At 38.4% G+C, this 27,453-nt stretch overlaps 1 protein-coding gene across 5 annotated transcripts in view; it reads left to right on the top strand.

The window, feature by feature from the left end:
- Nucleotides 1–4,278: 4,278 nt before the first annotated feature.
- Nucleotides 4,279–27,453, top strand: part of IFT56 (intraflagellar transport 56) — a 46,982-nt gene continuing 23,807 nt past the window's right edge. For 3 of the 5 annotated variants that reach the window (XM_053943941.1, XM_053943942.1, XM_053943944.1), the window contains exons 1-9: nucleotides 4,279–4,361; nucleotides 4,524–4,661; nucleotides 4,989–5,081; nucleotides 10,966–11,080; nucleotides 19,852–19,901; nucleotides 21,531–21,676; nucleotides 22,903–23,074; nucleotides 23,467–23,541; nucleotides 24,752–24,854. In XM_053943941.1, the coding sequence (XP_053799916.1) occupies nucleotides 4,359–4,361; nucleotides 4,524–4,661; nucleotides 4,989–5,081; nucleotides 10,966–11,080; nucleotides 19,852–19,901; nucleotides 21,531–21,676; nucleotides 22,903–23,074; nucleotides 23,467–23,541; nucleotides 24,752–24,854 (895 nt within the window). In that variant the 5' untranslated portion in view covers nucleotides 4,279–4,358. Of the gene's footprint in view, nucleotides 4,362–4,523; nucleotides 4,662–4,988; nucleotides 5,082–9,937; nucleotides 9,992–10,965; nucleotides 11,081–19,851; nucleotides 19,902–19,991; nucleotides 20,114–21,530; nucleotides 21,677–22,902; nucleotides 23,075–23,466; nucleotides 23,542–24,751; nucleotides 24,855–27,453 lie in introns of those variants that run through there. The other 2 variants (XM_053943945.1, XM_053943943.1) reach the window with 2 other exon arrangements.

Genomic DNA, 27,453 nt, shown 5'->3' on the forward strand with positions numbered 1-27,453 from the left:
AAACTTACCTAAATGCAATGCTAAAATCAAATTCAAGAACAGCTTTTTTATTGACTTGACTGAATCTTGATGACAGGTACATGCTGGAAATATCACAAAAATTCTGAAGGTGCATTTCCCACAGACCCATAAAAATCACAGACATAAACATGAGTGAAAACTAAAGTTTCCCCTTTCCAAATAAAGATAAAAATGATTAATTTTCATGTCACCATTTGGAGGTCTTTAACTGACATGGCTGTTGTTTGCCTTCCTGAGCTGGGGAATAGAGACTGAACAAAAGCATTAAAGGTGCACATGATCCATCAACTTAAGTGTTTCAGCTTCTCTCATCATGGGTGGTCTATCCAGGGTAAATTAAGACTCAGAAGTTGCTGACACCATAAAAAAAAAGAAGCAAGTATTATTCAAGTTCCTTGCTTTTAAAGGGATCATTTCCCATTCCCATCTCAAGGGATTGCCTTTGTAGCTGTAGCAGGGGAGCATTTCATTGCTCTCACTTTTGTGTATCATTTATCTTGAGATGTCAGATGTTGTCAGGTGCATTTTCAAAAGTACAAGATGCAGAACATGGTGAAGAATCATTACTGAAAGAACATGATCTTACCCAGATATTGTGGAAATTGAAGCACGTGATTGCTGGTGATGCAAAGGTCATGTCCTAACCTCTTGCTTTAGTTTATATTATGATGAGGTTTTTTCCACTTCTTGCTTTTGCTTTCTTTCCTTTTTTAAAATTTCCTTCCCCTCCTTCCTCTCCCTTTCTTAGATCTCACTTTCCAGTCTCTGATTTTTTATATAAACACTCATTGCACTTTCTGATGATTACCTTGGTGTTTAGTCATGGGTGCATGATTTCCCTTTTGCTGCCATTAGTGTAAGTAAATTCCCATTCTCCCAGCAATTCTGTGTGGAAATAAACATGATCATTAATAATTTTACAGCTCACAGACTCAGGATGATGGCATTGGCTAAAAGAATAGTGGAGGTAAGAACTGCAGCAGTTCTCCAGTATTATTCTAGAGTAGACAAACTTCTTGACTGGTCTTTAATTTATGAATTGTCATCTTAGTGTTTCATATGAGGAAAAATTATAATATCTCCACCTACTTTGTATTGCATCTTAGTAAAAATGTCTATACCAGACATGCTAAAAATGTTTTCGTCAATTTGATGCTGCTATCACTTTTTATCACAGTTGACACTGTCTTTCTTGTGCCCACAGCTAACCCACTGGCACTGTGCATCTGTTAGCTCTTGTGCATTCCCCAGCTTTGGATCCACCACATACAAATTCAGGAGCCACTTGGAAATGGGAGAAACCAGTGGAGCAGCTGAGAGCTTTCTTTCATTTGAGTCAATATTTTAGCTGTATTTATGTTGATCCTTAGAACAAAGGGGTCTTCTGAAAGAATCTCTGTAAAAAAACAGAAGAAAGCCATGTAGTAAAATTAAATTTTCAGTTACTTTTTCTTAAAAAAACAAAATGAATGTTGCTTAATTGTACTATCTGCTTGACCACATGAAATCAAATGTCTGAAAGTAGAAATAATTTCAGAATTATTCACAGAAATTCATTTTCTCCTGACAGAAATAATACCTTACATAACAGAGAAGAGCTATAAAAGTAGACTAAATCACTAGCAAACATTCTTTATCACTTTGACTAAGTAATTAAAAATTAATTTCTTGCAGAGAAATCCTTTGTGGGAGAGTAGATTATCTGCCTTCCTTCTTTGTGGCCTGTGGTGTGAAAGCACAGTCATCAGCAAGAGATACTATCATGGTACTGCTGTGCTCCAGTGGTTTCTGGTTGCAGAGCAATCTCTCAGAGCTCCAAGCTGGGTGTATCATTCCTAGGTCAAGCCATCTTGAAGTGATTGGGACACAGTGAATATGGAACCCATACTCTGAAGAAGCAGCAGTTCTTTACTGCTGGTCTATATTACAGATGATTGGAATATGACAGGATATATTTATTCATTAAAAAAAAAAAGCTGGGTTTTTTTTCCTGAAAAGGGTAGAAATACAGATACTTCATCAGTGCTGTCCATGAATATGTTTTTGAGTTGGTTGAGTTGTCAGCAGTAGTGTAATGTTTTAGTCCTCTGCACTGACATGTCTAATCATAGAAGGCTGGAAAAGATCTCTATGGTCATTGAGTCCAGGCATCAACCTAACACTGCAGGTCTGTCAGTTCCCCATGCCCCTAAGTGCCACATCTACATGTCTTTTGAACACTCCAGGGATGGTGATTCCACCACTTCCCTGGGGAACCTGTTCCAATGCTTGACCATCCTTTCAGTGAAGAATTTTTTCCTAATGCCCAATCTAAAACTCCAACGACATAACTTGAAGCTGTTTCCACTTATCACTTGGGAGAAGAAATAAACCCTCACCTTGCTAAAACCCCCTTTTGGGTAACTGTAGAAAGCAATAAGATCTCACCTGAGCCTCCTTTTCTCCAGCTAAACAACTCCAGCTCCTTCAGCCACTCATCATTATGCTATTAATCTTAAGAAAATATGTTCTTTGATGTTTATCTTCGTATACTTTCAAGACCAATCAAAAAGAGATTTAATCTGTGAAACAGGGAGCAGCTAACAAGCAAGCTCTAAGTGATGTCCAGGTATTAGAAAGACAAATTAGTTGGTAGAACTGCCTTGTTAAGGTTTAGGGCTTGACGTGTTTCAGTCAAGCTCAGAACGTGTTTCAGTTGATCTCAGACCTAAATGGAGGTTAACAAAGCTTGGGAATAAGGTTGTACCACTGATAGTGGACACGAGGAATGTAGAATTTACAGGCCACAAGGACATTTGGCAGAACCCCCAAGACAAGGAAGAAACTAATAAAGACAGCTTGGCAACTGTGCTGAATCAGCCCCAGCTGGGTAAAAGGTGATTGGCAGTGGGTAAATTGTGACCACTGACTCACGGCCACTGACCCAAAAGACTGAGTATGTGGGCTAATCAGCATGAAAAGTGAGAGAACCATTACTCAATAGAAGATAGAATACTGATTGTTAAGGGAACTATGTAACTTGCAGACAATGGACCTTAATGCCTTTGTTTGCAAAAATGTATAAACACTGAAAAGTTTACATAGTTGTCATGCTGGCTTTGTGCATTTGCCACCCAGCGTCCTTTCTGTGCAGAACCGAAAATAAATCAGAGACCTTGACTCTGTGTGTGGATTAGCCTCTTGAACACCGGCTGTGTGAAAAATGCATATTATATGGCTCTACGCAGATATTTACAATATGTATTATGCTGAAAGTTATGCTGTATTAACATTTTAATAATATAGTAAATGTAATTCTGTAATCAAAATTAAGCATTAGTAGTTAAAATAGTAACTATGTGTGTGAGATATTTTTTTTAGAAAAGGAGAAGATAATCAAGGAATTCTTCACACAGAGATAACAATTACAGAAACCCCTAAATTTTCCAGAGAAGAGGAATTTATGGTTTTCCTTATCAACAAAAACAAAGTTCTTCAAGCCTGACTTAGACTCGAAGGCACCTAGGGATTAGCAGAAACTTTTTGACAAGTACTATATGAATTTCTTAAGTAAAATATACGCATAATCATGAAGTGTTTTGTACATGCAACAGGCTATTGCTTTTAAGGTTATTCCTTTGTTCACAAGGCATGCTTGTCGTGGCTTAAGTGCCCGAGAGCATCCAGACGTCCGTAATTCTTTGCTTTTTATTGTCTTGTAATTGTCCTAACTCTAAATTTTTATTACTCTAATTGTATTACTATTTTTATAACCATTTTATTATTATTAAACATTAAAAATTTTAAAAACCAAATAATTATCGTTTTTCACAGGGTGAAAAAAAACCTGCTTTGGGACAACTAGATTTGTGCTCCAGACCCCTCAGCAGCTTTGCTGCCCTCCTTTGGATACACTCCAGCCCCTCAATGTCGTTCTTGTCGTGGCCTCACGAGGGTACAGGGGCTGGCCACATTTTATCTGACACGACGCCACTGGCCTTCTTGGCCACCTGGCCACACGCTGTCAACCAGCGCCCCCGGGTCCTTTTCCACCTGGCCGCTTCCCGGCCACTCTGTCCCAAATCCGTGGCGCTGTTGCGACCCAAGTGCGGGACCCGGATGTTCAGGCCAGGGGCCAAAGGCGAGGAGAGGAAGAGCCACGGGGTTTGGGGGAGGAACCAGCGCGGCTCCGACCGAGGCGGCCGCCGCGGAGATCGCCATCCGCCGCACGGGCGGCGGAACCCTGGGGACGGCGCCAGTCGTCAGCCGGCGCCCTTTCACCGCGGCCTTCCGCCGTCCCGCCGTTACCCCGGCAACGGCGCCGCCGCGGCAACGCGGAGCCCGGGCCCGGCCACAGGATGGTGAGGGGCGGCGGGGCGGTGAGGGATGGTAGGATGGTGAGGGGCGGCGGGGCAGTGAGTGATCGCAGGATGGTGAGGGGCGGTAGGACGGGGGACGCGGCGGGGTGGGCACCGCCGAGGGAGGGCCCGCTCTGACCCGACTCCTCTTTGCTCTGTGCCCAGATGCTCTCGCGGGCCAAGCCGGCCGTGGGGGGTACCCCGCCGCCGGGAGACAGGCGGAGGAAGAAAGGGAAGGAGGTGCCGCAGTTGGAAGAGCTCTTGGCCCAGAGGGACTTCACCGGCGCGATCGCCTTGCTGGAGGTGACAGGCTCCCCTCGGGAGAGCGGGATCGTCGCTGCCAGCCCTGTGCCCTCAGGGCAGCGGGGCGAGAGCACCCCTTCCCCTGCCTTGGGAGCCTCTCGCCTCTCAGGCAGCGGCACCTGTTGCTCCCTGCTTCACGGAGCCGGGTTTGGCCTGTGAGGGCTGCCTGCTGCTGCCCTTCGAAATGTGAAAGCAGCTCCACCCCAGCAGCGTCCACAGCTGTCAAACCATCCGCGCTATGATAGCCTAGTACTGCTTTGGTTATCTGTGGGGCTTTAGAAACTGTGTCAGCTGACAAAATTCTTACATTCTTTATTCTCTGCAAAGTTTAAACAGCACGTGGGCGAGGAGGAGGAGGATGGCAACCTTTGGATCGGATACTGTGCATTTCATTTGGGTGACTACAAGAGAGCTTTGGAGGTAAGGTGGGGAAGTTCTGTTCCCGAGGCTGGAAATTGGGATGTTGTGATAAAGCAATGACAACAGGAGGAAGATGGTCTGTAATAGGAAACAGCCCTGCTAGCCAGTTAAGGTACAAATGTACAGTAATAAGGCAGATGCTGTGGGAAGCAGTTTGGATTGGGAAAAAAAAATTGTATTTTGCCTATGAAAATAGAACTTTTAAAATGTTATGTACTGACTTATTTCATACTAGGCTCAGTAGCTTAATTTGTTCAGTTGAATGTCATTGTTCATGTCCTAAATCCATCATTCCCTTTTTCCAGCTGGGTTTCCACAGTTTCATTTTTCAGGTTTAATAATATTTCTGTCTTCATTGTGTAGCTTTTCTGTGATAGGTATTAAAAAATTCTTTCTTTAGAAGTTGATGCCCCTGACCATTTAATGTACTTTATTGCTCTTCTTTGCATTTTCTTATATTAGGTAATTCAATTAAATGAGGCAGTCTTTTTTTTTCTAAAAGCTTTAAGTCACTAAAATATATGTTAATTGTTCAAATATGTACATTTTAATGTTTGCCTCTTACAGTTCTGTTGTGTCCCTTCACTGTGAAGTGTAACTGAAGTATAGCTGGTTTTGCAGTCTTTGAACTTGCTTTCCCCAGAATCAATATTAAAAACAGATGTTAATTTAAAGTATTAACAAAAGATAATAAAAAGAAAAGAAATAGATTATAGAACAATGATGATATTTTCTCTCTTAGATAAATCGTCACATGCACAAGATGCATACATGAGGTGAAAACTCTAAAGCTTCTAAGTAAGAAAGGCACAGGGCACTCTGTCTTTTAAAAAATTGAAGAGAAAAATATCTGTTGGAGATATTAGAAATGCTCAGTGAATCAAATGGATGGTAAACAGTATAGAATGTAGAATGTACAGGACATCATGGTAAATTAATATTCATGTTTAGACCGGTGGAATTTAGATATTATGAATACAACAATCAGTTGCTGTAGTTAATTTATATCTAGACATTAGGTGTTAATAGGGATCAAAAGTTTAAAAAGAAAAATGTTCATATACAAAGGAAAAATAATTTGCGATTTCTTTGAAATAAAAAAGAATTTGAAAAGAAATTTGAAATAAATTCTGCTTTTTTAAATACCCAGGAGATGCTTTTATAGCCAGAGTAGATGTTACGTGTTTCCTTCAATGAAAAGGCAAGTGCTTTTTTTAGATTTTCCTAATTGGTTTTGCATGTGGTGTTTGATTCACCACTAGGTGGTGCTCTTGATTCAGGCTTTTAAAAACTGCACTATAGTAATCTTTTTTCCTGGTTTTCTGCCCAAGTTGAACAATAAAAGGTTTGTATGATTTGTAGTTTGATTGATTGTGTATGTTTTAAGTGAGAGATCATAGGGCTTGTCTTCCCGGATTTAATACTGTTTTTTTGCACAGTGATAAGTCCTGATAGCTTTGTCATTTTTCTGGTGACATGTGGGAAATGAGCCTGTGCATCTCAACCTAGTTTCTTTGGGGCCAGAACACTCTAGTTTTAATTTCTAAGGCTGTAGGTCTCATTCCACCGTGGAGGCTGAGCTGCCTTTCAGTTATTGACTTCCATGTTGAAATGTAAAATGCTGTTATCTCATATGCTATGTTGCAGGGGTGTTGTTGCTGTATTCTCAAGGACAAATTCCTTGATAATCTATACCCTTGAGATCTTGGAGCACTCTTTGGGGAGTGCCAAAAGCACTGTAAATAAAATACTGTGGGTCAAAGATTCTGCTGAATTATCCAGAATGACATTGCACATAATAGAAATTATTTACACTGCTATGTTCCTGCAAGTGACAACACATAGTGTGTGTCAGTGTATTAAGAGTTCATGGTTTGTATTCCTGTTCATGGTTTGTACCTGATGAGGGTCTTCAGAAATCACACTGTTCAATGCTTTTATTAATGATGATACTTCCATGGTGAGCTGGGTGTGTTAGTTGCGTAGCAACCTTTGGGTAAGCTTGGGAATTGTGGCCATTGTGCACCACCGGGAGAAAAAGGGAAGAAATGAAAAACACACAGACATCCATTCCAGCTCCAGGAATATATTCAGAGAGAATGACAGCAAAATCTCTGTCACATTCATGTGAGAGAATTCTCATTCTCTTATCACAGGCACACCAACAACAGTTAGGTATCCTCTAGGTAGAGCACTAACCTCAGCTTCACTAGGGTTATACTTTCCCCTTTTTAACAGCAGATGCCTTTCTCAAGGGTTATGCCAATGCCACTGGTCTGGTGGGATCATCCCTTCTGCTGTACCCCAGCGTACAAATGATATTGCAATGGGCTTGACTCTTCCAGCAGTCATGGTGCAGTTCTTCCTGGGGGACTGACTAACTTCCTTCATGGACAAACTTATTTTTACTGAGTAGCTCATGTCTTCCTGGCATCATATGGCAACCAGAGCTTCCCTAGTATATGATGACATCTAATTATTTTTCTGGAATCATCCATATCTAGTGTCCATAATGGAGAAAAACCCATCTGTCTTTCTGCAGCTGCTGCTGCTTGTTCATAGCTCTAATCTAAAATCTTCTGAAAATTTTCCCAGTGTCACCCAAGTACCAGAATTAGAGCATCAGGCCAATTATTCTTTGTCTGAGCTGCTTGGTCTTATAAATTGAATCAGCTGGGGCCTTAAAAATGAGGTTTTGGAGTTTTTTTATATCTGTGCCTATATCTATATACATATATTAAAAAAATTACTAGACAACTTACCATGGGCAGGTGCACTTCTTGGTTGGATTCAAGAACAAGTTTCAAGCTTGCAGTCTGCACCCTCTGCTTCAAGGCATACAGCATACTGGCATGGTGCAGCTGCTGGCCATGGTAATGCCATTTTGGCTCATCAACTGCACACATGAGAGCAAAGAATGACCCCTGGGCTACAGCCTTCAATGCATTGTTTCTGTCAAAATCCTACAACCAGCCAGCAGCAGTCTCTCCAATCTGCCACCTTTCTCCTGGCAGAGAAGTAGGAGCTATTCCACCACTTCACTGAACAGGACCTCCTGCCAGCTTGGCTCAGGATAATTTTAGTCAAACAGTAAATCAGGGAAGGACCAGGGCTGTACTAGGGTAAGTGTTCATCCATGAGCAGTATCTGGTCATGCTTGAGTAATTCTGTGAGAAGTGTGAGAATACCGGTACACTTCAGTTCCTGATAGCTGAAAATAGAAAGTAAAAAGTGGGGTTTTTTAGCTCTGGGAGTTCTCTAGGCCTCTCTATGATGACTGTAGCCAGGTTATGGTAAGTATCTCATTTGAGCACATATGGAGCAGCCATATATGTTGGCTTGTTTATTGGCTCTTCAGCATCTGTGTTTATGGGCTTGAAGAATTCAGACAAGTAATGAGGGCATTGAGTTGGTGTCCATAGTTGTAGACAATCGATCTGGCAGCCTGCTTTTGAGGAAAACTGCATGTGTCTAGTGATAGAGGCATGAGGAGGAGGAGAGTAAAATAGCAAGGAGTTGTTAGTGCTTCTGGATGGCAAAAGTATGCCTCAGGTTGACTCTTAGGACAGGTTTGAGAGTATTGTTTTTTTTTTTTGGTTTGTTGGTTTATTTAGAAAGGAGGGGGGGAAGTTCTTGTGAAGTAGTCTTTGAGAGACTTATGTTGAATGGCTTTCAGTGAGGAAAGGGGCAATACCACATAGTCCAGACACATGGCCCAGAACTACAGGATAAGGAACACTAATAGTCCTAATTTTTATTTACTGTTTCCACAGAGTCACATTGGTACTGCTAGAACACTCTTTATATATTGCTTACTTGGAATGGCCAAGCCAGAACATGACTTGTGTTTATGCACTTTGTCTTTTCTAATTAATCTGCCTGAAGCCCTAGTCAAAAGAGACCTTTGGGTGCATTTAATCTGAATGAATTTTGAAAGGTTCCAGATGGTCCCAATAAACAGCAGTGGCCTATATCTCAGAGCTCCATGGCAGGCCTACGTCAAGATTAAACTGGCCTCAGTAGGAAAGGTTGGCCTCTATGTTTTATTTTTAAAATATTAATCATTATTATTGTTATATTTATTATGTTTGTGTTTATTTATTGTAAATATTATTGGACAGCTAGTCCCTGAACTACTAGCAAGACTGAGCTGGCTATTAAGGGTGCTTTTAAGATACTGGTAAGGACCAGTATCTTCTCTGTTTGGGAGTGCAGCTTACTTTTATTTGGCAGCAAAAAAATTAATTCTTTATGCTTGCACACTTTAAACTTTATTTTTGTCAGCATGTTTGCGCTCCTGGGATTTGCTGTCCTTTGGGCATGACTTATTTTATCTCATTCTGTATAGATATAGATATCTGTCCTTTTTCCCAGAGGTAAGAAGTCTCCCACCCACAGAGGCTCAATCTGCTAAACTCTCCCTAGGTAGAGGGGACTTCCAATTCATGTTAGGGGAACAAGTACAGAGTCAAAGGGATGTTTTGCTGGGAGGGAAAGCAGCTTGCAGTGATCTGGAGTACATGGATGACATTCCTTCAGCAGGTCTTGTGAGAACCTTGAGTGACCCTGCCTGCTTTGCCTTATGCTTCCTGCCTCCATGGCTGGATGGAGATCAGGAGCACCAGCAGCAGGCACTTCCATTGGGATGGTCCTTCCTAGGAATTTATCAGAACTGTGACACAGGAAAAATGGCATTTAGAGATCTCCATGCCTGTGTTTTTAGCACCTGTTGTTACTCTGAGGAAAGATGCTTATCTTCAGGAATATAATTGTTTAGTGGCTGCAAAGTTTTTTTGTTTAAAAAAAGTAGAATGAAAGATTAATCTGTTAAGTTTTTGCTGTTTCACAGATAACAAGAACTGAAGCTGTTTCTGTGGCAGAATTACAGGATATATAATCAATGTGGATGTGTAAGAAATATCAGAATATGCTTTTTAGAGCCTTTCTATAGCTGTTGGCTGTAAATCTTAAAATGGGAAATGGTAAAGTTAGGAACAGGTTATTAATATTTACTACAAATTACTAATCTTCATCTGTAAGGAGATCTTGAATTTGCCCAATACCGATTTATAGGCTTGCATTTTAATGCAGTGGTCTCCAAACAATTTTGCTATACCCCTATTAGTAAAAAATTTTTGAGTACACACCCCCAATGTATATACACACATCTATACATTTATAAATTATATACATGTACCACTGTACTAATATGTAATTATAAAACATACACAAAATTAGGAACTAAAAAAAAAATGTGATAAAATTAAACATAATTTAAAAATACTTTAGTTATTAGTAGTACAAAAAATTTTTCTTCCTGCACTTGATATTATTATATTGCATAACTCAGACTTAACACACACTTCCACATGTTTAATATACACTAAGACACTACCTACAGGTTTACAAAAACACATTTAACGCTTGCTCCAGTAAGTATTCACAAAGAGATTTCCCTGGTGATTATGGCTCCCAGGCTTTGACTGGAGAACTTAGGAAAGCAACAGAAGTTGGTTATATTGATGCTTTTATAGCTTACATATATTGGGGCTTATATATGTAAATAATATTTTTGCTATAATATATTTACAGTATAAATATGTTTTATATTTCTGTAACTTCAGTATTAACAGAAATCTTGCTTATATGTGATGATTTATGGCACTGCTTGTCCCTGTGGTCTGTTACAGTGTTGCAAACAAAAAAGTAGGGACATAGCTTAAAATAATAGTTTTGTTGTAAGGACTGCAGTGAACTTCAGAATAAATTGTTTGATCTCAGTAATTCAATGATACATTATAAAATTGTGGAAGAAAGAATAATATTTAATACAAGTATGTGCTATTACACATTTTTTAAAAATCAACTCTCTCTTCTGTTACAGGAATATGAGGCTTTAACCAAGCAAGCAACTTGCAATCCAGATGTTTGGGTGAACCTTGCCTGTACATACTTCTTTCTGGGGATGTACACACAAGCAGAACAAGCAGCCTTGAAAGGTGAGATGTATGGCTCTGTTGGAAAAGACTGCTTATTGATTTGAACACTTAAAGTAATTTCAGACAAAGTATGCAATAAAGGATACTTTAGAGCAAAGTTTTTTGGGCTTGGGGTTCTGTTTGGGGGTTAGTTAATTTTAACTTTCATTTAACGGGAGGATTATCATGCAGTTTCCTTCCTAAAAATACCTTGGGCATGTGGAGCAGCTGGAACTAAAATAAGCATCTGGAAAATAATTTCTCTTATTAATTTCTAAATACAAAACCCAGCATATGCCAACCAACAACAAAAGGTTACTTTTCTTTTGACTGCTTCTGTGTCCCTGAGCCAGCGCAGATGAAGCAAATTAAGCCAGTGAAATTATTATAAAACAAATAAGCATCTGAGAGAACTAACCATTCTCCCTGATGAAGACAAGAGCTCTGTTTAGGTAGTTTGAATGACTTAGTAGGTGGTCTCACTGCCTTATAAGTCAGATGTTAGGTATCTGATTCTTCAAGGCATGGAGTTCAATAGTCACATTATTACAGTTCTACTTTAATCTGAACACGCATGGGATCATTCAAAGAGGAGAAATGAAAATTGGATTCTAGAGAAATTTTTGCTGCCTAAAAATGTTTCTGCAGTTTAACTTTGTTGCCCATCACTTTTTATATATCTTAGTGATTTATATTGTTTTCTATAACCATAGTATCTCAGTGTGTTTTAAGTAGAATTAAGAGTAGTGATATCCCACTCAACTTCTGACCCTTGCCTTCTTAGGATAAAACTCTTATTGAAGGATGGGTTTTCTCCTTTCTTTCATTAGTCTTCTTGTCTTGAGCTGCAAAATAGAGTAGGAAGAAAATAATAGTGTGCTTTCTTCGGCTGTGAAAGAGTGCCTTTCAAAAGGACAATTTTGTAACATTAAAAAAAAAGAATTAGGTTCTCATATCCCTTTAAAATCCTCAGAAAGATCATGCTGAGCTTGAGTCCCACAACTGGAAATGTTTTTTTTATTTTCACTTGTAAAAAAATTTGATGTAGGGCTTTGTGATTTGTATTGTTCAAGAGGTGTGTAAATTTCTAATATTCACAAATAATTTAATCTTTAACGTACCACAAATTTGAGATTTGGAGATTGCAACCTAGAATTTGAAGTGAATCTAAAAATAAATGGGCAATAGAGCTTTGAGGTGTCACTGTGACCTAGAGCATGGAGGAAGCAAGCAGCTGCGTCCTGTACCAGTTGGAGCCATTGTCATCAGCTTCACATCTTGTGAGTTACAGTAATCCATTCTAGAGATGACAGATACACAGCTGGCATGCACATTTATTAACTGTGAGCTGGAGGGGAGGGAAGGTTAGTGTTTGTCCTGCCCCTTCAGATTAGTTAGTAATAGTACAGTGAGTGGCAGAGTAAGGGGTGCAGTTAGTGATATTTGGGTGCTGGAGGCAGGGGTAGGAATATTAAGAAAGCAAGAGCAGGAGGGAGTGTAGCTGAGGGAGGGAACAGAAAATAATGGAGTGGTCACATTAGTTCAGTTCCTGATCAGTTCCTGATTTTACATAATTGTTTAAGAAGAACAGCATGCGAGTTTTTATAATGAGGTGCTAAACCTTTCTTGTGAGTACTGTAATCTGGTAATTTCTGGCTACTTAAGCTTGGTGGGAAGCAGTCACATCTGAGGATTTGTAATGCTTGTCCTTTCTCCACTGAAAGCTTTTAAGTGTGGTATATTCCCTTTTCAGTCTTTCTTATATTGAATTTAAACCGTTTCATTTTTACTTAAGTCAGATCTTTTTTTAAACAATTTAGGATTGCATAAGTGGTGGCTGTTTGCAATATAGTATTGACAGCTGAGGCCATATCATTTTGTGCTCTCTTCCACAGTTTTGCAAAGACCTTGAAGAAAAATAAACATGCTTCCTTTGAACAGGAAAAGTCTTTAGAAGAACACCATTTATCCAATACTGCCTTGAATACCACTGAAAAAAAATGATAGGTGTTAATATTAGGCTCTTTACCATTGCTATTTTGGGATTATTTTGCCTGAATTCTTATATAGTGTGTGCTGTTTATTGCTGCAGTTATGCTAAACCCCTGAAAGTAGCATACTGCTAAAACAAATTAAGGGAAACTAATTTAGTTTCAGCTATAGTTCTAAATTTCTACAGTGACACAATCTCTGTGTGAAAGGGAGTATAAATATCAGCTAGCTTTCTGGAATAAGTTTTCCACACAAACATGTAAATATCTTGAAATAAAATCAAGTTCTTTCTTGCCATATACTGTTGTTGTTGCTAAGGGAAATTGTTGTTAACCATCATTCCATTAATGAGGAAAATTTTGCAGGATACTTAAAATTTAGGAAACTATCATTAAAAGACATGAGGTAATTAATGTATTCATACAGATACATAGTCCACAATCTCTTGTGGAGCAAGGTTTTATCTTTATTTTATAATAGATGTGAGTTGATCTCTTGGCTCGTTGTTATTTAATTCAAACTTCATGGAATAGAGGGGATGGGGAGGTCATTAAGGACTGCCAGCATAGTTTCACCAAGGGCAAGTTCTGCCTGACCAACTTAGTGGCTTTCAGTGATGGAGTGACTCCTTCAGTGGGCAAGGGAAGGGCTATGGATGTCATTTATCTGGACTTCTGTAAAGCTTTTGACATGGTTCTTCACAAAATTCTTCTCTCAAAATTGTATAGATATGGATTTGATGGGTAGACTGTTAGGTGGATTAATTGTTCAGACAGATCCAGAGGGTAGTGATCAACAGCTCAGAGTCCCAATGGGCCCAAGTGACCAGTGCTGTCCCTCAGGGGTCTGTATTGGGACCAGTGTTATCTCATATCATCATTAATGACACAGATGAAGGGATCAAGTGCACCTTCAGCAGGTTTGCAGATAGCACCAAGCTGAGTGGTGCTCTTCACTCACCTGAAGGATGGGATGCCAGCCATAGGGATCTGAACAGGCTTGAGAGGTCGATCTGTGAGAACATCAAGAAGTTCAGCACAACCGAGTGCAAGGTGCTGCACCTGGGTTGGGGCAACCCCTGGTATCAACACCAGCTGGGGGATGAAGGGATCAAAGTCAGCCCTGCCAAGAAGGACTTGGGAGTGCAGGTGGACAAGAGGATGGACATGACCCAGCAATGGCACTCAGCCCAGAAAGCCAATTGTATCCTGGTCTGCATCCAAAGGAGCGTGAGCAGCAGGATGAAGGAGGGGATTCTGCCCCTTTGTTCTGCTCTGGTGAGACCCCATCTGTGGTGCTGCATCCAGCTCTGGGGTCCTCAGCATAGGAGGGACATGGACCTGCTGGAGCAAGTCCAGAGTAGGCCACTAAAATGATGAGAGGGATGGAGCACCTTTCCTATAAGGAAAGGCAAAGATAATTGGATTTTTCAACTTGGAGAACAAAAGGGTTCAGGGGACCTCATTCAGGCTTTCCAGTACCTAGACAAGACTTAAAAGAGAACTGAACAAGGACCATTAACACAGGCATGTAGTGATAGGACAAGGAGGAATAGCTTTTAACTGAGAGTAGGTTTAGATTAGATACAAGGAAGAAATTCTTTACTGTGGAGATGGTGAGGGGTTGCCCAGAGAAGTTCTGTCCCTAGAAATGTTCAAAGCCAGGCTGAACAGGGTCTTGAGTAACCTGGTCTAGTGAAAGGTGTTCATGGCTACAGCAGGGGAGTTGGAATTAGGTATCTTTAAGGTCCCTTCCAATCTAAGCCATTCTGTGATTCTCTCAGGAAAGAATAAGTCTGAATATCAGAAGTCATATAAAAAAAGAATTACTGCAAATATAACCTAAGAAGTAAAGCAAAAAGGCAATAAATAAAAATCCCTCCTTGAAGGTTTTTCATTACAATTCTGTTTTACCTCCTCTAGGCTTTCTTCCACATTCCTTTCAGATTTTTCTGGCTTCTCCTTTTCCCCTGTTGTCTGCTCACATTGCAGTTACTAATGTTCCTGGTTCTGAAGTGAAGGTAGAGTTACTTCCAAGTCAGCTACTGTTGTTTTGTAGCCATCCCATAGTGAAGCTGCCAAGTGATGCTTTGCTGACTCCTTTTGCATCTGTGTCCTCATACATTGGCTGAACGCGTTTTCTGTGCTGTGAGCAGCCAATCTTGTCTTGAGAGAATGAGGCTTAAACTTTTGATCTTGATTTAGTATATAATAACAACAAATTATTATTTTTTTATTATAAAAACGAATACTCTTATGTTGCATTCACAGTTCTTTACTTTGCAAATGCCAAAGAACAGAAACTCAGCCTGGCACACTTGGACTGTGATCCTGACAACTGATCTGATTGTTTAGAAGCTGGCATAGTGCTTTCAGAAGCTGTTGGCTTGCATTAGGAAAGAAGCTAAGAACTAAAGCATAAGAACTAAAATTGTTCTTTTAAACCACAAAATGTGCACATAAGTGGGGCTACAGTTAAGTCTGTTATGAGAAACAGTCTTTTCAGGATAAATGGAATCTTAGAATTAAATTTAAGATTCATGCACAGACAGGGTTGTATTGCTGAACCATTCATTAAAGTTGGGGTTTTTTTTATCCCTTCCAATTTTTGATGGGAAAAGTTTTGTAATTACTTTGCTTCTTCACATCTCTGCATGTGTCAGATGTGAATGTGGTTTTAGTGAACAGAGAACTCATTTTACAGCCTTTATTGAAACAAGCAATATTGTACAAAAGCAGAACAGAGATGGGTTAGTAAGAACAATGACCTTTTCCAAATCAGTTTTGCTTATTTGTGAAATAATGTTTTTCAGGTGTGAAATAGTTGTCACCAGTGAAAATGTTCAGTTACAAGCAGGCACAGAACAGTTACTGGGTTTTCCTTTTCTTAGGATTGTATGTTCACCTACATGATTTTATCTGCTTTGTTGCTTGTACTCTCTGTCTTGAGAACAGTATTTGGTTTTGGTGCATTTTAGCTGAGGTTTTGAACCAGCTGTTTCATATATGAAACTTTCAAAGTCACAAGTGAAAAGATCACATATTTAAACTCTAAAAGCTACTAACCTTATTTTCTTGTTAAGTATAGTGGAAGCTACAGCCCAGGAGTAATTAATTTGATGATCTTTAATTTACTTTGTGCTTAGTATGACTGAAATTAAATGTGTGTGTATTGCAAGTAACTGAACATAGCTGAACTGCCATTTAAGTTTTGTGGGAATGGGAAAATTTCAGTGAATATCCTCTGTAAATTTCATTCAAGAAAATTCTGAACAGTTGAGCTGTTTAAATGGGTGCAAGTGTAAACCTCACTACTGGCCCATGTTTTTTTTTTAACATTTTTCCCATTCCCTTTCATTTTCCCCTCTACCAGTGAAACTTTGGTTTTGAGACACAGAGGGCTTCATTCAGCTACTATGTTCAGATAAGCAGAGCATTTTTTCTCAGGAACAAGGAGAATAAGGTTTCCTCTGGTCATATTTTCTACTGTCAGGATGGATCCTTCTAAGCCCTGCTCCATCCCTACCAGCTCCTGCTATGTGTGTTTAACGTGTGTTCTATGCCTGTTGATGTGTGAAGTGCTGCTATAGAATATGCATTACGTGCTAGATGGGATTTGTTAATGCTGGATGCATGGCCAGCAGTGCCTTGCACTCTTATGAGAGGGCACAAATTCCAGATTGTCCATGACTCTATTTCATCATCTTTTTACTGCCTGAGACAGTAGCATGGAACCCACCAAGAATCTGAGCTGCCATTTCTAGTGAGTTTGACGTTTTGTTTAATAACTAGTGAAGACGTCTTCAACAATGTCTTCGTTCTTACTGTAGTTGCTTATTTTATTTTCTACAAATACTTCAGTAGGTGCCTGTCAGTGTCAGCACATAAAAATATGCAGAACACTTTTAAGATCTATGACAGCTATGACACTAGTATGACACTAGTGCCTGGAAAAACACCACTGGTCATGACAAAAATTCTGGCAAAGGAATATCAATGCGTTTCCTAGGTGGAAATATATCTCGTCCAGCTACTTCAGTGCTTGAGTACAAGGCAATATTAGACCTGAAGCAGGGTCCAGTTTGTTGCCATGCAGCATTGTCATCATGTACCTTATGATCCCAAGATTGCTTAGTACTGATTTAAAAAAAAAAAAAAAAAAAAAAAAAAAAAAGAGTAGAGTCATTGTCTTGAAAAAGTAGAACAGGAAAAGGAGACTGTGCTTCTGTGCTTTCTGGTAGTATTAATAGATCAGTGACAATGAAATTCAGTAGCAGCAGAGAATAATAAAAAAACCAAACTAATGTCCCTTAAAAATCATTGACTCTGATGAGGCAGTTGTATCATTTCCTGCTCCAGTGATTGACAGTGTCTTTATCCAATATTCATGACCCCATTCTTTCTGAAAACTAATCTGACCTTGTTCATATGTTTCCTTATCTTCCTTAAAGAATGCATTTGGCACCAAAAGAAAAGAAACTGCTGATATTGAATGTTTCCATATTTCTGCTTACTATATTGACAGAGCTAGATTTGTCTGGGGTTTTAAGCAACTTATTTTAAAGAATATCAGATAGCTGGTATCATATAATATCTTACAAAGCAGGACACTTTTCCACCCTCCATATATCCATGCACACCATCAAAACTCAGATTTCATCTTTCACCTGTTTTTAAGTGTTAAATAATGTGGGCTAACGTTCCAGTTTTTGCCAAGAAGTAAATAAGAATTTTGATGTCAGATCAGATGCCAGGTTTGAAAGGGCAGCCTGCACTCACTGTTTGACCAGTGAAACAAAAATTCCTTCATTTAGATTCTTGACAGTATTGCTTGCAAGTCACAATTTTCACTGTGAAATTAATGCTAAAACACACTCAAAAGGAAAAAAAAAAAAAAAAAGGAAAACCTACTCAAAAAAGGAACATTGATGTCTTTACCCATGGTACTGTGATTATACAATATGTTATTTTCAGTATAAATCCCACAATCTGTCCTGCTTGTATTTTTGGAGTCTTTGATGACCAAATGTTTTGAATTGTGAAGGATGGTTGTGGTTGAAGTTTCTCACAAAAGCACATGTATGGTCCATGTGCAACCCTCCTAAACTTTGATATTAAAACCTATCAATTAATTCTAGGGAACATGTAGAGTGAAGAGCGTACATTTAAATTAAGGTACTCTCACTTACTAACTCAGTGGCTGAAATATGCATGCTATTGTGTCAGTTATACTACTACAGCTGCCTATGCAATATTTATTGTAGATCAGAAACTTTCTGTTACTTAATAAAGAGCCTAATTCCCACATATATCCTAGACTGAAGACAATTTAGCTTCCTAACAACTTGATGCTCTCTTAGAAGTATCTTACAAGATGTTGTGGTCTTGTGAGAGTGCTTTCATGCCACCTTTGTGTTTTGGACTTCTATTCTAGTAGCTCTTTAAAGATACAATTAACTGTCCTAATTTTCCTAGGAATGTGGTTAAATACAACAGTTTGCTAAGGGAAAAAGGGAAGAAATAGTTTTTGTACTTACTAGAAGTAGGTGGGCAGCCTTGTGCTGCCAATCTTATCAGAATGGCCTGGGTTTTGGCACTGTCCACTGTGTTACAAAGTTTACTTACTATGTGGAGAAAGAATAAGAAATCTGCAAATCTCTTGCTAAATTGCTTAAAAAAAAATTCTGTCTTCAGGGGGTGATGGGGAAGAGGGATTGGTGGTTTGAGCCCTTTTATGGTTTAGGATGTCAGAAGAATTACAGCCTTGTGTTACAGGCTATTGCTGTGCTAACTCTGCACTTTTGTGGCCTTATAAACACAGTAAGTAATTCTGCTTTTTGTAAAGATTCCATGTACACCCCTTCTGTGGAACATAGTTTGCCAGCTGGTTGGTCTGAGCAAGAATGAGAGTGCTCATTAGGCTAGGAAAAGTACAGGAAACAAGGGAAGGCTTTTTGGAACATTGCTTGCAAAAGAAATGAATAGCTCTGTTTGATCAGGACATTTGTCACTCTTGGTGAAGCAAAAGGCTCTAGTGACTTAAAACTCTGCAGTTTACAATTTGTGTCATATGGAGTGAAATCAATGGAATTCCTAATCCTGCTGGAGCAAGAAATTTCATTAACTTTACTGGCTCTAGTAAGAAAATACCCCTCTTAAATCTCTTGCCATATCTTGGTTTGAATCTTATCTGCTCTGGCTGTAGAATTCTTTTGTATGCCTTTCATTCTTAAGGACAGAAGAAATATTAGAGGTATAATGTAATGTGCATGACTAACAAAATGGTAGCAGCACTGGGTTTTTCAATACACTAGAAGTTGTTGAGATTCCTGGAATTATAAATCTAAACTTATTTCAAATGTGACACTTATAGAAGGAGCCTTGAGTTTATCTGTTGCTACTTTTTATTTTGAAAAAGTGCTATGCTTATGTGTCACAAAAAAAAAAAAAAAAACCAGAGAATTATTGAGAAATTGCTGTAGGGAAATGATAATGTGATTCATAGAAGTTTTAAGGTTCATTGAAGGTAGAGGCCAATGAAAAATTATTTTCAACAGGAATTTAAAAAGAAATAGTCAGGGAATGAAGATAGGAATGAGAAAGACCTCTAAACCACTCTAAAATTTGTAGAACCTCCCCTAAGGCATGACCTGCAAAGGGCTCTCAGTGAAGAACTGTACTTGGGCTAGTTAATGAAAGAATAGGGGTGCATTCATGTCTATTGAGAAAGAAAGTTAAAAATATGAAGAGATACCCTGTGAGTAGTTCATTACAATAATCCATACTGAATTTTCCTTTCAGCACCTAAGAGTGGTCTCCAGAACCGTTTACTCTTTCACCTGGCACATAAGGTATGATGTCTTTCCTTCACTCCTGCTTTGTTTGTTTTCTTTTCAATTTACTAATGTGTAATTTATGCTGGCAACCTGGCAGAATAATTAAAATGCCTGTGGTGGCAGAAGAACAAACATTTTTCATAACCACCCTACTGTATTAAAATGTGGAAGAAAAAGCAAGTATGAAAACATGATCTCAGAATAGATGCTCTCAGCATGTTTCTAAGGCAAGTATTGCCAATACACTTCACATGAGTTGTACAATAGGAATGTAATGGTATTTTTGATCATGAGGAGCATGAAAACCTTAATAGAATCAGGAATGTAGAAGCCACTATTTTACTTTTTTTTTTTTTTTTCTAAATGTACCAAGTTTTCCTAACTTGCAGCTCTCTTATATGTTGCAATTTGACCAAAATGGTGCATATGCTGTTACTGGTCCTCTTAAGTAGTTCAGTATCCAGGAAATCATATTGTTAATAGCATGAAATTTAATTTAATTTCAACAACAATTAAGTGCTTATTTCACTTACTAGACATAGCTACCTTCCCTTAAATTAGGTTTTGTACCATCCTGTACCAGAATATGTTAAGATACTGACTTAAAAGGAAGTATAAATCTTGAATGTTAGCTTTGGTATCAGATGCTCTTTACTTAAATATCAGTTAATTTTAAGAGAGAAATCTTAAAGCCTTTTTACAGTGGCATTGGCACTTACAGATGTCTGTGATGAACTAGGAATTATGCAACTTCTCTTTATCTAGTTAGTTGCTGGAAATATATGGTTTTACCAAAACTACGAAGCCCATTTCCTTTAGTTCTGTTAAGCAACTTATCTTGCCTTTTAACTTCGTGATTGGCTCATCACAAAGGGAGGAGAAGGATTTGAAGAAAACTAGCAGATAGGTGGAAAAACAAATATATAATATTACAATTTATGTCTAAGAGAAATTCATAATTACTGTTGAATCAGCAAAACCAACAAAGGGAAGCAGTGGAATAAGTGCTTTGAGCAGACCTATTAGGTAAATAGCCTCAACTTCACTAATGTAATACAAATGTAATGGGTATGTTTAACACTGTTCTTTTTTAGCCTTCTGTGTGTGTGTTAAATGTTCTATTCAGCAATGCTTTTAAAAATAAATATTTACTTAAAGAAACTAGAAATTGGAGCCTGGTGAAAGTGAACTTGTTAGTGCTGTAAAGAAGACTAGTAAAATTAGGGCTTGTGTGTTTGCAAGTCTTGTGTTTTTCTGCTATGCATGAGACATTAGATTTGGATCTACAAACAGTAGAATTTTTGCTGTCTTGAATAATTACAATGAAATTTTGTGTTGCAAAATTCTCTTTGTGAAATAATTAATTCAGCTCTTTCCCTCTTATCCATCAAAGCACATGACATGTAATTATATCTAAATCACACCTTAAAGGAAAATGTGTGCTTTGTTTTAGCCTAACATTTATCCAGTTTGAACTCATCTGCTCCTTTAATGTTTGTGTTTCTCCAGTGGTCAAATTAACTTTAAAGTAACAGCAGTTTTCCAGATATTTGATGGTGTTTACCAGCAAGGACAAAACTAACCTGGTTAATTAAAAAGCTTTTCTTGTTGAACTCTTCTGAGAATGTGTCCCACTCATTTTAGTTCAGTGATGAAAAGAAACTGATGAGCTCTCACCAGAACCTGCAAGATGTTACAGAAGATCAGCTTAGCCTGGCATCTATCCACTACATGCGGTCCCACTACCAAGAAGCTATTGATATCTACAAACGCATTCTGCTGGACAATCGGTGTGCATCTCTAAACCCTATTGGAGCATCTATGTTATTGGTGCCATTTAAATTCCAAATAGTTGCTTGGTTTCTGAAAATAGACATTTTCCATAACTGCTGTGTCCATTTCCCATCACAGAATGTGCACCAGTTGCAGCTCCTCAATTTTGTCCATTCAAAGTATTATTGAAAACCCCACATTTAAAAAGAAATCTGCTCTCTCTTGTTTTCTTTTTTGTGAAATTGTTGGTTAATTCATTCTGCTATCTTTTTTATTTTGTTACTTATTTCTTCTGAAATGATATATGGTTATGTACCTGCTTTGTCTTTTTATTTTTTCCCCTCTGATGGCCAGTCTTGGGACTTTGCTTAAATTACTGACTTCTCCTTCACCTCTTAGCCTTCCTTAGAAGAGTTCAGTTTTTGGGTTTTATGCAGAGTTCCTTGCATTCCTTTAAGTCTGAAATTATTTCCTTCTCTGTTTATCCTCTGGGACACTTGTCAGGTTTTTCTGTCATGTTCTGCAAATTTTTAGTTCAGAATTTAACAAGGAACAAATTGAATTCCTAAGTGGCTGGGAGTATTTTTAATAGAATAGAAACTGCTGTCCCAGAATACTGCTGTCTTTTGACACTATCTCCTCTTGAATGTTTCAGAGAAATCCATCATAATGCATATATCATGTAATGTTGGGAAAGAGATTTTAACCTCTATGTCCTGCAAAAACAATCACTCAAAGCTAAATGAGTAACCTTCATAACAATTATCCTTTTACTTAGCGTTTTTACAAATGCTTGTCTTTTTTCTGTCCAGTTCTTCTGGCTTGACTGCTTGTAATAACAAGGATTTTTTGAAATAATTGTACTTGGTACAAACTTTTATGGGCACATTAAATGTCTTTGAGTGTATTGCTTAGAAAATCGTGTTCTGCCAGGGCAATTATGGTGCTGCTGTTCTGCACGCTTCCTTGGTGTGAAGTTGCCACTATTTCCCAGACTCACAAACCAAAAGTTTTGTTGGTAATTCTTAAAAGCTGCAGTAGCTGCTGTGGAAAAAAATGCTCTGAATGTGTCCTAGCTGACAAACTAGAGAAGCCCTAAGTATTTCTCAGAAGCCCCAGTTTTGATGTGTTTGTAAAATATGTATAGATGTGAAGGCTTTCTTTTATTTTAATGTGCTGTAATGGGAAAATGTTAAACTATCTGGTGGGATTTAAAGGCTCTCTTTAATCCTCTTTCCTGCAGGGAATACCTGGCTCTGAATGTATATGTGGCCCTGTGCTATTACAAACTGGATTACTATGATGTATCACAGGAAGTGCTAGCTGTTTATCTTCAGCAAGTTCCTGACAGCACCATTGCTCTTAACCTTAAGGCTTGTAACCATTTCCGACTTTACAATGGAAAGGCTGCAGAGGTATCTATTGAACAGTCCTTCAACTCACCTTTATTTTAGTTTAAGATTCCATACATGTTTCTTTTCCTTTGTCTCAATCAGTAATGTTGATAATGGCTTTTACCTTGTCACTATGTTCTTATAGAAATGCCACCTATTTCAGTTTCCCTGGCATTAACCCATCTGTCCACATATGTGCACAGTGGTCTTTCCATTTTCCCTTTTGCTCTTGTGTTTATATGTACTACCCAATTGCTAAAAGAATTAGATAGAAGTGGAAAGGCAAAATCTTCTAGTAATCCAACACCAATGGAGATGTCTTGCTGTCAGCTTTGAAGCTCATTTGAAGCTCTACTTAGGCTTCAGTGCTTTTTTGGTTTTATGTTAAAATTTTGGAATATATGTAATTCCAGGCAGAGCTCAAAAACTTGACAGACTGTGCCTCATCATCTTTTGAGTTTGGCAAGGAGCTCATTAAGCACAATCTGGTAAGTAATGCATTTCTGGGATTTAATATGAACTGCAGTCATTTGTAGAGCTTTTAATGATGATTCCTAAAATGGAATATTTTGAAAAATTGCAGACTTAATTGAGTCTTTGCTGCCATATAAGTCCCATTCCAGGAATCCTACCAGTATAATGAATGTGCAATCAAGTGTATTTCCTTTTTTTCCTGGAATTTTTCCCTGACAGTTAGAGACTGTCAAGAAAATAATAATACTGTAGCTGTTAGTCATGAAGGCATATTAAAATAATGTATGTTGTGTAAGAGTACCTATGCAAGATATTTTGTGGAGCCCACTCAATAATGACACTGTAGATTAGTGTCTACAGGACAGGATGACCTGAACTCTATTTAGTACCAGAACAATTTGACTGGAATAAAGATAGCTCATGAAAATGGCCTTCATCCCAAAATTACTAAGCAGAGAGTTCTAGGAAAAAAGATGCTCATAAAACCAAAATACTTTTGTGTTCTGCAGTAAAAGAGTCAATAAGAGTAACTAATGGTTAATTTTCCATTCAGTGGTATTATTATTTTGCTGAATAACTTGTAACAGTAGATTGCTCATGTTTAATGACAGGCAGTTACTTGCTTTATCATTTTTCAAGAGCAGTCATCACAAGCTAACACTTCTTTCTCAAAGAGTTAAAACTGCTTTCAAACTGGACTTTTTTAAGTTAGTGTTGTTTACTTTGTATGTTGGTATTTTTGCCAGTGCTTTATTGAATAAGTACATTAGATATTGTTGGAGGAACTGTCATGTGAAACTGGAATATACCCAACTGCTCCTGATCATTTTAGGATCCTATGTCATTCTAAATAAATGTGGGGGTGTTAGCCAAATTTTTTTCATATGAAAACATCATCAGCAGTTTATAGTTTTGTATGTGTTCCCTTCACTCAGACTATGTTATTCTTTTTAATTCTTGATATATAATGTCTCACTCTTTTGAGCTGCTAAAAGCTGAAATAAGTTAATCTTTAGGTATGCATTAAATACTTATATTCTTCAGAGTAGAGATTGTCACACTGTATAATTCTACAGCTACATTAAAGCAGGAATTAAACTAATGCCAGAGCCACTGACCTTTTCATACTGTTTATGTAGGAATTTAAGGATTAATTTCCTTGAATTAATTTATCATAGAAAAGATTGTGATACATGATTATCAATGTGCTGCTTTTCTCTGCAGGTGGTTTTCCGAGGAGGAGAAGGGGCTTTGCAAGTCCTACCTCCTCTGGTTGATGTTATTCCTGAGGCAAGACTGAATCTTGTGATTTACTATCTCCAGCAAGGTAAATACACCTTCCTCTGGCTCTTTCATAGCTTCAGGGATGACATTAATTCATCTTATCTCAACTTATTCAATGCTTTTTTTTCCTTTGCAGTAAAATGTAATTTATTTCACTTTCTGTTCCTTGTAAAATAGCGAAGTGAAAGTTCCCATGGCTTGCAGAGAAGGGCTATAAAACTGTGCACTCAAAAAAGCCTACTTCAGCAGAGTATTGGAATTTTTGGGTTGCAGGAGATGGCTTTGGGGATGGTAGCGTTTATTTGTTTCTAGTGAGGGTACCTCTCCTCTGCCTGAATATGTGAGAATGGTAGGCATATGTCCTGTAAAGGCAAGGACAACAATTTCTGTAAATATAGCACAAACAAAATATGAACCGAAGTGACTGTGAACAAGATATTTCATTAAAATCTACTTTACAATTCCTGAAGAATGCAAATAGGTAGCCAGAATCAGTTGGTAAGGATTTTCTACTTGTATCTCTCTTGTGTTTGCCAACTTCTTTGAATAATATCTGAGTTTTTCAGAGCTATTCCTATTCTCCCATTGTGTTCTTTTATTCAACAGTGGGTTGACTGGCTGTGTGATTCAAGGCAGGTCCAATTAGATAAAGCCTTGTCCAGACAAGCATGCAGTTAGAACTTCCTCTGTTCTACCTTGAATCCCCTGCCTTTCTCTCACTCTGTGGAACCTGTTTTCATCTACTCTATACCCTCTTATCAGTTAATTGTAGACAGTGATAAGATCTCCCCTGAGATCCTTCCTTCTCTGAAAGCTAAGCAAACTCAGTTCTCTCAGTTTCTCCTCAGTCCTCTTCCTGCCTTGGGACCCCTCAGGTGGGCTCACTCCAGTGTTTCAATGTCTGTCTTGATCCTCAGATCCCAAGCCTGGACACAGTACTCATGTGCAACTTCACAAGTGCCAAATAAAGAATTCCTTCCCTTGCTGTGATGGTTCCATTCATGCTAATATGATCCAGTGTGCCTCCTTTGCTGCAAGGCTGCGCTGTCTGCCAGATTGCCTTTTAGACAGTTGACTTGCTCAGGCACGTTTCAAACCAAGCAAGACTTGCATTTTGCCTCCGTTGAAATTCATCAGATTTCTTTCAGCCCATTTTTTCACCCTACTGAGCTGCTTCTCAATATCTGGGAGCTTTCTTCGCAATCTTTTATCATTTACAGACTTGCTCAGAATACTCTATGCTATGATCTGGATCATTAATAAAAATAAGTTATTCAACAGTATCAGTCCCTGGGGCATTTGGTTAGTGATGAGCCACCTGTTGGGTTTTGTACAACTGGTCACTCTCCCTTGGTAGTCCAGCCAGTTTTCTATCCTCTTATAGTCTTACTTAGCCAGTCCTATCTTTCAAGTTTGTATGAGAGACCATTTCAAAGACATTGCTAGAGTCAAGGTATACAGCATCAACCTTTATCTACTTATTCACACAACCAGTCACGCCTTGGATTAGTGAGTACATTTTGGCATTGGTAAATCCATGTCTGCCGTCCCCAGCCACCTTTCTGTCCAGTATTATTGTTATCAGTGTCACTATAGGCAATATTGATACTATTACCAATTATGTTGCACAACAGTATTGTTGATAATAATATATGTATCAAATTAAGTTCTACTTACATGGAAACAAAGTGCATCTCATGCATCAGTTAAAAATCAGTCTTGTTTACTCATATGCTGTTAACTTTGCGGTAATTTTCATTGGTTAGGTTCTTAACTTTACTGTGATATACAAAAGACTTGTGTACGGACAAGATCAAGGGGAATTTGGACTAAAACCTCATTTCTCGTTTGGCTAAGTTTTCATTTTTAAGTCTTGCTAGGGTAGCAACATTGGTTAGGAAAGTGAGAAATTCTTACTTCTAATTACTACAGCTGTCTCTCCAAAACTTAAAATGTCTCTGATAAATGTAGGGCTGTGCTGATGATACATGCTCTGAACTGGAATGATTGAAGCACAAACATGCATCCTGTATTTTCAACTCTTCAGCAGAGTAACTTCTAACAGGGTTTGAGTTCAACTGGTATCCTGCTGTAATCTGCTGCCATGAGATTTGCTTGTCACTTCTGTTGGAGCCTGAAGAGCACAGTTCTGTGTTGATGGTCTATACTGTGTTGATAAAAATAAGGGTTACAGTCTTTTACAGTCTTTTTTTTTTTTTTTTTTTTTTTTGTGGTGGTGGTAGCCTGAGCTAGCCAAAAATATTAAAAAAAAAAAAAAAAAAAGAAAAAAAAAAAAAAGAAAAGCAAAGGTAATGCTGCCTTACTATGTGCCTGTTCAAGGGAGTCAAGGTAAGAAAGCAGAGGTGATGGGTGGGAGCCTGGCAGCTCCAGTGCATATTGCCTTAAGTGGTTGCATGGATTGTATGTTCTAGTTGAAAAAAAAATTTTATTTGATAAGGCTAATTTGTGTGGGCAGTTGGTGTAACGCTGTATTAACAAAATTTTGCCAGTAACAGAGGATCTTCACTAGGTTGATTTGCAAAGCCAACCATAGTGCCAACGTATTTTTTAATTCAGGGAAAGTTTAGGATCTATTCAGTTTAGATAATTCTTGTGTGGAAATGAAGTTATTTATAGATTTC

This window comes from Vidua chalybeata, chromosome 5 (assembly GCF_026979565.1).
Source record: "Vidua chalybeata isolate OUT-0048 chromosome 5, bVidCha1 merged haplotype, whole genome shotgun sequence".
Classification (NCBI taxonomy): Eukaryota; Metazoa; Chordata; class Aves; order Passeriformes; family Viduidae; genus Vidua; species Vidua chalybeata.